At 40.1% G+C, this 12,785-nt stretch overlaps 2 protein-coding genes across 3 annotated transcripts in view; both read right to left on the bottom strand.

Moving 5' to 3' along the window:
* Positions 1–4,860, bottom strand: part of ect2 (epithelial cell transforming 2) — a gene marked incomplete at its 3' end in the record, with an annotated part of 37,850 nt that extends 32,990 nt beyond the window's left edge. For both annotated transcript variants that reach the window (XM_079739374.1, XM_079739373.1), the window contains exons 1-4: positions 4,560–4,860; positions 3,789–3,955; positions 2,763–2,842; positions 1,219–1,311 (exon numbers count right to left, since the gene is read on the bottom strand). In XM_079739374.1, the coding sequence (XP_079595500.1) occupies positions 1,219–1,311; positions 2,763–2,842; positions 3,789–3,921 (306 nt within the window). In that variant the 5' untranslated portion in view covers positions 3,922–3,955; positions 4,560–4,860. The remainder of the gene's footprint in view (positions 1–1,218; positions 1,312–2,762; positions 2,843–3,788; positions 3,956–4,559) is intronic.
* Positions 4,861–9,472: 4,612 nt separating this feature from the next.
* The window catches only part of mcf2l2 (MCF.2 cell line derived transforming sequence-like 2), a gene marked incomplete at its 5' end in the record, with an annotated part of 81,278 nt that continues 77,965 nt past the window's right edge, over positions 9,473–12,785 (bottom strand). The window contains one exon of the mRNA XM_079739856.1: positions 9,473–11,837. Within this exon, the coding sequence (XP_079595982.1) occupies positions 11,749–11,837 (89 nt within the window). The 3' untranslated portion in view covers positions 9,473–11,748. The remainder of the gene's footprint in view (positions 11,838–12,785) is intronic.

Here is a 12,785-nt window from a genome sequence, read left to right as displayed (position 1 = left end):
GCCTGAAATAGCTGGGGTGAAATTATGTGAGCTACCTGTAAACCTGCTCATAAAACAAATTACCTCAGGTAAATTAGTTCCGCTAGGTGACAGAGGACAAAAGGCAATAGGAAAGAAACATTGGCCATGCCTCTCGCTCTCTCACACACACACACAGGATATTAGTTTGGCATTTTTTTATTCTTTCTCGTCGATTATCCAAAGATCGGTATCGGTAAACAGTAACCCTTACATCAAATTCTTTCTGGCTTCAAGTTCGGTCCTAATAGTCACTAAACTCAATGTTTGGAAGACCAATTGAAAGAGGTTTCAATGCTTTTCTTCTGGTTTTCTACTTGAAGAAACTAAAATAGTGTATTTATTTAATCTAATATTGACTAGTAACTGTTTTCTTTGTGTCTTTTCAGTGTCATATTTTGTTTGGTTGAAAACTCAAAAAAATGTTTCACAACAACATTTGACAATAACGACTGAAAAACCCCAAAACAGAAAGTTTGATCCAGCCAATCCTTTTGATTCTCATTCTGCATCGTTGAGTCATAGCCCATATGCAACACCTCCAAAACATTGGATTTCCATTTTTTAACATAAGATATGACCTCTTTTCCTACACCTAAGGTATGTAAGGTACACGTTTCCTACACCTAAGGTATGTAGGAAAACAAAGGCCTGCAAAATAGAATACATTTTCTTCAACATAATAATCCCCAGTGTAAAATGTAGCATGGGATATTCCTTAGTACGTTGCAACCAGCAAACCTTCCAGACAATGCAAGCACAGAAGACGTCCAAGATACCTTAAAGGTTTTTTATTGATTGACAATTGATTTAGCCATAACAAGGCTTTAACCAAGAAGCACTCTTGATTGTCATTTTAGTCAATTCCTTTGACCAATGAAAAGTTTCAAAATGAAATCGGTAGGATCTAGTGCTTGCAAAAGATTGTTGTGTAATCATTGAAGATGGCTTTACTGGTGTAAATTGTTCTGCTGGACCAAATGCATCACATAATTCAGCACCACTACCTTTCAGCTCATCATGTGTGGAGCGGTCATTGGATGGTGAAGGGGTGCAAGTGAGGAGTGAGTGAATCAACACATACTCCGAGTGCAAAAAGGACCCATGCAACACTGACCGTCAAAAGATTCCCCTCAAGTGTTAAAGCCGGACAGGTGAGTCGGACAGACAAACTGACAAACAAGCAGGCAGGTACTATACCATATTGACTATAGATTTTATCATCAATTTCTCCTCGGCACCAGACTCGGCTCCTCTTATCTTTACAACCAGGACTTCCATTACCTTGACGGCCTGTAAAAAAATATACAATAATGGAATACATCCGACCAGAAGTCTGGATGTCAAATATCATATGGGGAGAAGGTGAGAGGAAGAGGTAAAATGGCTGGCCAGGAGGGCAATAAAATGAGAGATGGAGAGCCGAGACATTTTAAGATGCCAACAGAGAGAGGGGATAGGGGCAAAGAATCAAGGAAAGAGAAGGCAAAAATGTAATCTGACAGCTTAATTCAACAGGATGATGACCGCAACGGAGGCACCGACATTCAGGCCGGGGCTGCCAACAGAAGCCTGGTGGCAACATCCCTTTGTGCAGTGTTTGTTTATTTCTTGACTTCATGTACTTCTAATGTGATCAGGCTGTGTGTGATCAAGCTGTGTGTGATCAAGCTGTGTGTGATGGGTCAGTACGCACACAGACGTACAGATTTCACATTTGAAGACTAACCCTATTTTAAATCAAAGATAATATTCCAACTGGAATTTGAACATGGTAGTACGGCGTGGAATGTGAGAACATCCACCAACTGAGCAACATTATAGTGTTTGGTTGCTTGACGTCTGAATGTACATGAAGGGATATATTTTTTTTTTTTTACATTTACCACTGGACGATTTACGCTATCATGTATAGGCACTGAATTAAAAAAAAAAGCAAAAGGTGTCACAGCTGTGAGCTAGGGAGAGCAGAATAACCTCTTGGGGTTGAATTGTGAAAGTCAGGGAGAGGAGATAGCAAGGATGTTGAACAGAGCGGCGCCTGGCAGCTGTAAACAGAATCAAGAAAACCACTTTATGCACAATTTAATGCTCAGGTGTGTGGAGGGGCTCTGCATGCTGCAAATATTATAGCATGTATTAACAGGCCTTATCTCCGACGTCAGGCAGGGGTGCAAGTCTACATGTGGATAGTAACGCCTTCACCCTCTTTCACACTCAGACTACAATGGCAGACATTTCCAACAGAAGGGATATGGCTCAAAGAACTCTGCATCCATTTTTTGGGTTGATAAAGAAGACGCTACTCTCCAACTTCTTAGTGCTGAAATCTGTGTCAAGTGACAGAAAGTTGCATGATTCTGCGTGCTGCTTGCTTCTAAAAAAATGAAATACATTATTAATCTCCATTTTAAAATATACACGGCGGTCGTACTGAAAATGTAACAAAATGTTCCATGATAGAGCTCCCTTGGGAGGGATCACTCGTCGATATACTGGCATTCCCCTGGCTTTGAACACCGAAGGATTAGGAGCATCCTAAACTTGTCCAGGACAAGCTGGGACTATACCTGTGACCATGGTTCAGTAACTTGTTCGTGAATAAGCAAAGTCTTACTTTTTCAATTGGATTTTCAGGCACCCCAGCCAACTCAAAAACGAGGTAAAAAAACAGAACTGTCCATGTTCTATAGCAATGTGGTTTTGTTTACCTTCGGGAAGCGGTATGTACACCAGTAGCCTACCTTCAGAGCTTGGATCAGAACATCATTTCTGGAGGCCTCTCCCACAAGAATTATCCTGGTCTCCAACCTTGGCAGCATGTCTGGAAAAGAAAAATAGAAAAAGTGGTCAAACTTTCTTAGACTTATGAACCCTAAACCAATTTGAGCCCAAGTTCATACCCTAACCCTTTTTTTTTTTTACCAAAAATGTACCTTCTAAAAAGCAGAATCCAAAATGACATGGATATAGTCGCATTTTAAATGTAGTCGCATCTAAACCAGGAAATTATCTTGAAACATGCACAAGCGAAGTCAATCAGATTGTGGTCAATACAAAAGATAAATGACATTTGAGGAAACCATGGCAGGAAGGCTATCAAAACGACTGATGTAACCAGAATACGCTCACTTAAAAAAAGAGGCAGGAAACTTATTTCAGTTTGTAGTTGCAGCGGGGAAGTGCATTTGCGTTACGTAGCTTGGTTGGTGTGCATCATTGAAACTGTACGTCAACGGTAGAGTTGAAAAACAGGCTGTGATTTTAACTAGATTAGCATAAATAGCAACAACACCTATGTAACCCTTCTTTCACTCAAGTGACAAAGCATGCTGCTGTTCCACATACACACTTGAGGTAGGTGCTCAGCAGTCAACCCATTATCTGATTTAACAGGTGAACAGGGTGGTGTAGGAGGGTGATATATTTTGTAAAGATAATTTGAGGAGCAACCACTTTTTTGAATTCTATAGATAATAGTATCACTGTTGATGGTCTAACTATGGATTAAGAGGGTATGCAAAAGGGGGAGGTTTGTGAATTTGGAGTGACAACAGGAAGGGGGATGTGTCCCTCCCTAAAGTGCAACAACGTGAATGCATGCATGTGTGAGCATGCATGTGTGTGTGTGCGTGTACGAGGGGGCAGTGATACACATAATGGGCCTGGATGTTTTACTAGCACAAGTGGCAGCGAGGGAAAAGGTTGTCTGGGACAGAGGAGAAGGAGGGCAAAAGAACAAAATCAGGAGTGAATGTCGCAGGGCTAACCTTCGGCGTCATCCATTGCAGGACCCAGAAACCCATGGTCCTTTGTGGTTTCAGCCATCCTTGAGTCATAGACCGACGAATCGACCAGAATGCTCCTTGCCATCCCAGAAGTCACTATGCTGCTGTCAGCCATGACAGGAAGCAACAGAGGCACCAAACTGTCCAAACTATCAAAAGTTAACAGGAGTGAAAAACAGGGACACACAGAGTACAGAACAAGTGTGGGCTGGAAGAAATGAAAAAAATAAAATAAACGTATTCCAACAGAGAAGAGGTGACAACTGTCAAACTAGGAGCCTAGAGAAAACTTGGCATGCCTTAAAACAACCCGATCCTGCCCGTGTCTGACATCAACTATAACTTATAGAATTCAGAAACCTCAAATTTACAAGACCTGGATGCAAATTAACTTCAAGACAATTTGTTTAACGCACTGTGAATGTGTCGTATTATATTTTCTTTATTATTGAGCTGCAATGGTATTTCGTTGACGTCACAAACATTTGTCAACTCATTGAATTCAAGTTGACGTTTTATGGTTTCTAGAGGCAGAGGTGTAGATGATGTCGATATTCAGAGGTTAGGATGTTTGAATCCAGAACCAAGTCGTTCATTTAGCCATTTCAACGTCTGATGTTGAAGTATTGTAACATTAAATGTGTTTTAACATGAGCACATCCTCCCCACCATCTTGGCTAGTAGGGTTGACCTCCTATACAAACTTTAACAAAAGCATGAACTCCAAGTTATTATGAATCAAGATTTACTCACCGTTTTCGTTATCGGCAGATAGTCAATAACCGAAGTATGATTGTACCTGTGCTAAACTGGGTGATCGACCAGTTTAGCAAGATACAGGCTAATGCTAGCCTGTTCCCAAGCTAATTAGCCAGCTATCGTTGTTACAAACAAGGCTGGAGTTCAGTCCTCCCAATTTTATCTTCCACGTTCCCCTTTCGAAATCAACAATATCTGCTGATCTTAATCTAAACGTAAAACATGGTCCACCGAGAGCGATATAATATTGCAGTTTTCAAAATAGGACTACTTTTGTGTGTTGACAGCTGATGCATTGTAATCCATAGGGCATGACTGCCTGCTGTCCGATCTGAATTCAAAAAGGAAGGCAAACATGAAGGGGGCACTGTGATTGGTCGGTGAGCGAAGAACGCCTCTCGCCGCAAGAGGGAGACGCGGATTGGTCCGTTTATTCAAATCATAACGCACGCTGTTGCCAAACAGAATCCGACCGGTCACCGATTCATTGAAGGCCACACGAGACGATTCAACTAGGATAACATTTCATCATTCCTCCAGAAGGGAAATTCCTATTTATCTACCTGTATATTACTGTAAAAGCATGATCTCTAAAATATCCTCAAATATATATTTCTTCCAACATCACACATTTGCACAAACACACACAGTATTCATGGCCATACACACACAGCATCTGTTTTTTTTTTTATTTTTTTATTTTACACATTCTGATGAGTGGGTGGCATCTGCTTACTGTTTGTCCTCTCTCTCTCTCTCTCTCTCTCTCTCTCTCTCTCTCTCTCTCTCTCTCTCTCTCTCTCTCTCTCTCTCTCTCTCTCTCTCTCTCTCTCTAACTTCAACTTTATCTATTACCTCTTGGGGGGCTTCAGAGACCTTGTGGAACAAAGCTTTATCTAGACCTTATCTTCATCTCTTTCTAGCTTTGGCCCATCTCTCCACACAAACACATCCTTCTCTCACACCCAGATCTCTTTTGCCTCACAGTCCCTTCACACACAAAGCATGATGGGGCAGAGCAAAGGGGACTTTGAAGCTCCTTTCTGAAGAGAGATACAGCAGAAATAGCTGAAGATATTAAACAAGGCCACTGCATTGGTCAGATCAATTGTATCTTTGAGATTGACTATTTAGAGTTAAGCTAGGGCAGCTAAAATTAAATGTTGTGAAGGAACAGTAAATAAAGATGAAATGACGTTATAGAAAATATGATAAAATAATGTTAAAAATATATATATTATACGATTTCAGACAACATTTCCTTGGCAGAAGATGACTTTACACCAGGTATGGCTGTGTTGAGAGTATGTGCAGTGGCTGGCCTGTCAACATGAACACTGCAGATGCTTAACTAAGTCATGAAGGTTAATATAGATATCAAGAGACTGGAGCCTTTCTAGCATGTTTGACACTTCCCCTAAAACCTAGGAAGGGCAAGTGGGTGTGAGTTGCTTCTCGAAAAGAAATAGATTTTCATCCTGAGTTTGTAGAAGAAAGGCGATGAATCATTTTCATCGCAGTAATGTCAACACCTGATGGGTGATGGGTGGCTTACTGACTGTGTAGTATGAAAATATGTTTGTAGGTTTTGTTAATGCGGGTATTCATACGCAGATATTCACTCACGCATATACACATTGTTAAAGCTCACCAACAAATATGTACGAACAAACACATATACACACCCACATTACCTATGAAATAAATATATATTTGCATGAACTGTAGATTAAAAGAACCAATGTCATGGGGCGACCAATATGTGTATTATTCATAAACAGAAATGCTCCTCCCTTCCTGAAGGTACCTAGGTTGGTTTGAATTGTGTTTCAGCAACTCATATATCTAGAAGAATGTATAAGTTCTTGCACCTTTTAGAATTTAAAAGAGTATAGCATAAAATAAGGTAAGATATTACCACATAACTAAAAGTACTATGATGTAAAAAGTATTTTGAAGTCTGGGGTATTGAATAAACAATGAAGAATACTGTATTCATGACAACATACATAGAAACATTATCTCACTTCTTTTTTGTCAGTGGGCTAAAAGAACATGCATGAAAGAACGGCATGAAAAAGATAATTCATGCTGTTCTTTCAACATCAACCATGATGTTGATCCGTTTATGACTCCAATGTGAGGCGCGCCAAAGTTTCTCCCCGCTTTCTGCTGGCTTTGGAAAAGCAGCACCTCCCAGTCCCAAGTGACGAGAGGAAAGTGACGGCAGCTCCTAACGGTCAGCCGACTGCTCAGAGCAGTGGGCAGAGGGCGTGACTTCAGAGGGTGTGTGTGTGTGTGGATGAAGTCCCAATCAGTGGGAGCCTTGAGAGACCTTGAGGTCTCTTAACTTGTGACTTACAAGAGGCCTATGGAGAAGGATGAGGCCTGCAGCCGTGTTGGATTCATCTATCCATAATGAACCCTCCCTTACTTCCGCAAGGGACCCAGCTCAAGAACCCTATAAACCCGAGTTCTGCTGTTATTTCAACTTTCAATAAGATGTATTGCTTGATTATATCATGGTGTTGTTGTACAATAGATATTACCTCACAGGTCTTACATGCACACAAATGACCACACCCAGACAGAGAAGATATTGCTGTCAGAGAATCTTAATGGTATATAGTAGTAATAGTGTTCTACCATGCAGTTACTGTGTAGCTTTTTATATGTTTGTGTTAAAAGCATTACTCACCTCTACTTAGTGTATCCCTATGATCAGATACATCCATTTATATATTATTTGCACTGATGCCCAAATTCAGTTGGGGTCGTCTTGGATGCAGGCATTGATCTCTGAATCTCTCAGTTTAATAAAATATTTTACTGTTGAGACGTTGGGAAAAATAATAACCTAAATACAGTATAACTTACCTGTAAGGCAACTGTCAGATAGCACAGGGTTGGAGAGGGAGACTGGAATCCGTGCCGGTTAGGATCAAATTGAGTGTATTGAATGCTTATTTTCCGAATAAAAATAAGCATTCAATGAGTATTAATTGAGTTCTATATAAGCCCAGCATATGATTTATATTAAACGTGGTCTTTTGTTCTTACTGTTTGTAACCTGCCTTAAATTGTCCCATGTTATTTAAATTATTTAAATTGCGAAGCAAAAGACATAATGAAAATCGATATGTCTACGTCATCGAAGGAACCGGAAAACCAAAACTTTTATCACACACAATCCACTCACTTCAATGTAGATTTGATTCAGGGTCGGACACAAGCAGATCTCAAAAAATATCTTTTTTTTTTGTCTTTTGCGTCACTGCGCTGCAGACAGAGAGAATACATTATACTGAGATCACCATTAACAAAGCCTTTCCTCTTGATGGAGCGGCGGAGGGGCTCGTGGAATCTTAAAGAAGACGCAGAGGCATGGCTCCATCCTAAACCTATACGCAGCCGCTGATCAACCTCAAAGGAGCCAAACAACGCAGCGGTTCTGGGACCAAAAACCTCTGTGTATTGAGTTCTGGCACAATAAAGAACGGAGGTGGATAATTCCTTTTCTGACAAGCAACAAAGGTGAACAAACAAAAAAAACAACCTTGACTATTCTTGTTTGCTTTTAGACTTTTTTTTGTGATGCTGTCAAAACCAGGGCTTGGGTCTTTGAATCTAGGAATTCTCTAGGCTACTACTCTCTCGCTCACTCTCTCTATAAGGCAGATCTTAAGAATGTGCCAAAGTTTCCATTTGCCTGTCAAATTCCAAATTGCCTGACATTCTAGGTCCAGTGACCTGAAAGGAATGCAAACAGGATTGCTGCTCCATGGAGCTAACACTCAAGGCCTGCCACTTTATTATGAATCTTTGGAGGGCTGAGATTTATAGACTGAAGACAGCAGCCCCGAGGGCTGTCCAGCGGACTTGACAAGTTGTAATTGTTTCTATATTATATGACACTATTTTGTTCTTCACAAATGTGTTTGATTATTGTGCAGTATAATATTGATTATGACCATATTATAATATTACTGATGAGGATTAACCTTCAATATAACACTAAATGCATCCATATTTAGGGACTCGAAAGAAGTATCCAACTCCAGGGATCTTGTTTATGCAAGCTATAGGAATGAATGTCAGGTGAGATGGAATGAGATGGATACATTTAGTTTACCTGGCATGTGTTAACATGGTCTGAGTACTTAAGCCGTTGCCATGGAATGCTAGAAAGCCTGTCATTGGGCCAACCTGACTTGAGACAGTGTGTCGCAAAGGCCAGAAATACACCCCCAAAAAATAAAAAATAAAAAAACCTAATTCAAATTTTCGCTTTAGCAGAAAATGACCCTAATTTTGCGTGTTCTTAATGTGTATCATTTGATGCCTTGTATTCACTCTATTTATATGGGAACATGCATACACAAATTAATTGTATTCATTAACTCATTTGAGTGTGAATGTGTATTAAATGACAAAATAATATATTGTTTAAATTATTTCAGTTCCTCAGTGGGGTAGATACCAATCTGTAACAATTGACTGTGCTCAGCACAGGAGTGGTCTGTGGTATAGTGCAACATAGGGAAGCATTCCATCAATATATTCAACAGTTAATGTGTGAAAATAGCATGTTTAAAATAGAGTTGATAGTGATGTTGTTATACTTAAGATATGAGTGATTCATTTATTGAATACAATGCTTTTATCCTTTGTAAGGATGAAACATCAAATATCTTTATAAAGGTCAAAACAGTCATGAAAAATGAATGAAAAACAGCTACCACTGAATATTTGATCACATAGGTTGAATAGACAACAGACAAAGACATAAATTGCAAATGTCATGTGTGTACTGTTATAAGGAAATGCAGTCTGTGATGTAATACCCATGACAATAATAGTTCTTTATACAGTTTCATTGATACATTTTATAACATATAGGAGTAAAATTACAACAGAATGCATGATACAGAATTCTTTACTTTACAAAGACTTTGAGTAAGACTCATTGAAGTTAAAATACAGAAAATATACAATATGTTCAATGCTTGTACTTTGCTACAGTCAAACCAAGTACTTGTTTAATAGTATGAGACCTTGACAAGACTGCTACCCTCTGATACAGATAATAGCAATCCAAAATGAATTTGTGTTACACATTTGAAGAGTGACAAAATGTGCAACAATGAACTATTTCTTATAAACATGACATTAAATATCATCTTCATCATGTAAATACATCCAAGGATCTCACTTATTCTTATTTCATTCAACATGATTTGGATGGCTTCTCAGTAGCAAAGGATGCAGATTTCTTCATTTAATAACAGCGTGTCGTCAAAAGAGAGTGTTACAAATACAGGTATAGATTTAGACAGTTATCCAATGAACCATCTTAAAAACCTCTATTTTTCCTAGGAATCCTACATGTTGGATATACATTGAATATCCTATATTGAGTGCATTGCATGGACAGATGTGTGCCAAATCAGTATTTTACTAGGAGACACTAGAGTGTGGACATAAGCAGGGCTGACTATAGGCAAGCCTGCCTTCCTGCGGTACTCAGACTTCCTGTTCATGTAAACTGGTCCAGCCTGAAGTAAGATACACAACCACTTCGGGGAGCTTTAAGGAGTTTCAAGGTGAAAATACAATCAAGCTTGTCTCGGATGGAAAGTGTGTTTATGTCCATTAACCAGAAAAGGCGCACTGCTCTATCAGAGAAACTGAAATATATTTACATATTACAGCCCACAAAGAGCAAAGAAATATGAATATCTCTCTGAGTAATATTGCAGTATCACCATGGCAACAAAATGAATAACAATCTGAATAGCCAAGCCTTGAAGTAATGGTCTCTGGTGGCTGGTCGGTGAACACAGCGGTATTGTGAAGCTGCCACAGGACATTCATCTCCGGGGGGTTGTGACCACACGCAGAGCACTTGAATGGACGCGTCTACTCCCGATAGCCACCACCATGGAGCAATGCCAGCGTGGGAAACATATGGGCAACTGTTAGCTAATATTAACACTTTCCACAGAACAAGATTATATTACTGATATTTTTTTCAGTTGTGATGGTAGCTGTACTGAAGTATGCAGTTAAAAAGGGATGACTGGGTGTTGTGGACAGGAGCTTGTGTTAAATCCTCATTATCAGCTCAACATGGTGTAAAACAGATGGATAAGACAAGCAACAACGATAGTATTAGTGAAATAATTGCTAAACACTTGCTACTGCTTAGGCTTTGAATCCCTATTAGTCTTATTATTAAAAGACAAAGCAATATCAAGCGACTGCTGCAGGGCAGACCACCAGAGCAACTGCAAGTATTCTAGCACGGGTATTTTTTTTGCCCACCTACCATCTGCATTATTTATGAAAGTCAACCAATATCTGGTAACCAGTTTGCTATACTGCTGCAACACTGACAAAAAGAGTGTAAAAATGTGAAATGTCTGGTGCATCAATCGTCTAATTTTTAGTTTTTAGTTTTTGTTTGAAAGTCCAGTTATCCTGTCAACAATGTTGCAGATGAGTTCCAAATGAGACCGCGGTCATGCATTCGGCTTCAATAAGGCGAGCAGTCAGATCTGCAAATGATGTACAGCATCTTCTGTAAACCTGTGTCTTGTTACCACTTTCGCCATGTATACGTGTGTTGCGAGGACCTCAAAGCCCCTAAGTAGTGAAAGAAGTGCAGTACAAAGGCAGGGCGACGCATGCACTCTCAAATAATGCTAGGCCTTTTCTTTTTTCAGTGCAATTCAGGACGAACAAGAGAATGTTTAGAAAAGGTGAATTCAACTAATGTCTTTCTTAAATGTCTCATGGGATTTGACATTTAAAAAACAGTACAAAAAACAATAATCCCCTGTACGTTTTGTTTCTCCATAAGCGTGTAACATGAGATAATGCTTGTTTTTTTAATGGTTTTGATTTGGTTTCATTGCATGGTCATGGTCATGGTCTGGGTCATCTGAACTTTTCACCCCTATTCGCCCGAAAAGTTTAGTGTTCAATGAATCAAACGTAAAAAAACAAAAAAACAAAATCAAAAGTCTCAGGAAATCCATAGTTAGGAGAAATGATGCGTTGAAAAGAAATGTGTCCAGCAGTAAGAATAACAATTTGTAAAAACTATCCAGCAGCTTGCCATCCCAACATGGACTCTCGATTTGCATCGTCTGGGTCATCATCATCATCTTTTCGTGCCCAATCAGCTGTCCTGGGAGACGTCACCCCACGTACTTGCTTCGTTATCATCCGAGTCAGACAGCGCCGCTGTGCACAGGTCACTGAAGATATCTGGAAATAAAATGAACAGCTGAGTCAGTGCCGACACAGACACACCCACAATCCAAAAAAACAAATAAGTTGCAAGTTTGCACAGAAAACTTAGCAGAGTATGGAGAGTGCCAAGCCAATGAGGTTCATCAAGGCATTCTGGGTATCCTGTGGCATTCAAACACAGCGCTTCAGGGGAAGGCCTGCGAGGCTACGGCACGCAACGTCGATAAAACAGAGCAGACCCAACAAAGCGGCTTCAATCAGAGCGGAATATGAAAGGGCCTTTAACGACCGGATTTATCGACATCTGCATCGATATCAGTCGGCAGAGAGAATACAGATTTAGAAGCGGAGGGTGATATGGTGGTAAAAACCAAATGGCACAGATGCATGGGAGCGTGTGCGCAGACAATTCCCAGTCAGCCAATATCTTGCATGCCAGGGTTGAGCGCAAGGCATGGTCTGTCTTCTTTCATCACCAGTAGAGTGTAACCAAACACCAAACCCAGGACAGACACGGTCTCTGGTGAAACACAGAGTACTGTAATCTTTTTAATGACATAGTATTGTTATTCGTTATTGATTTGTGCCATCATGCATTTGCTATTATCCCTGTGGTTTTATTTTAGTGTTTGGTTACCCTTTAACCGAGCCAGCTCCTCAGACGGTGAGCTAGCACGTTGACGAATGATGGTGGAGGGGGTTGGAGTTTGTGTGCGAGTGTTGCTATGGAGTGACGAGCAGACGGAAAAACAGGGAGAAAAGAAGAGAGTTTTTCAAAAACTCAAAAGTAAGCAAGCTTCTTTCACTTTAAAAATAGACCAGCCTTTTTGAATTGGTTGCTTCAAGAGGAGACTGCGCACAGCCGGCAGGAGGCAGAGGGGAACAGATTTTGGGTGGGGTCCCTGGATTTGTTTCAATCGATGATGTCATGCAGTGCCTATGGGCCAACTGTAAGTTCTCCCC

This window comes from Pollachius pollachius (assembly GCF_949987615.1).
Source record: "Pollachius pollachius genome assembly, chromosome: 7".
NCBI lineage: Eukaryota > Metazoa > Chordata > Actinopteri > Gadiformes > Gadidae > Pollachius > Pollachius pollachius.
The sequence above is the reverse complement of the archived record's forward strand: the minus strand, read 5'-3'. Positions and strand labels throughout refer to the sequence as shown.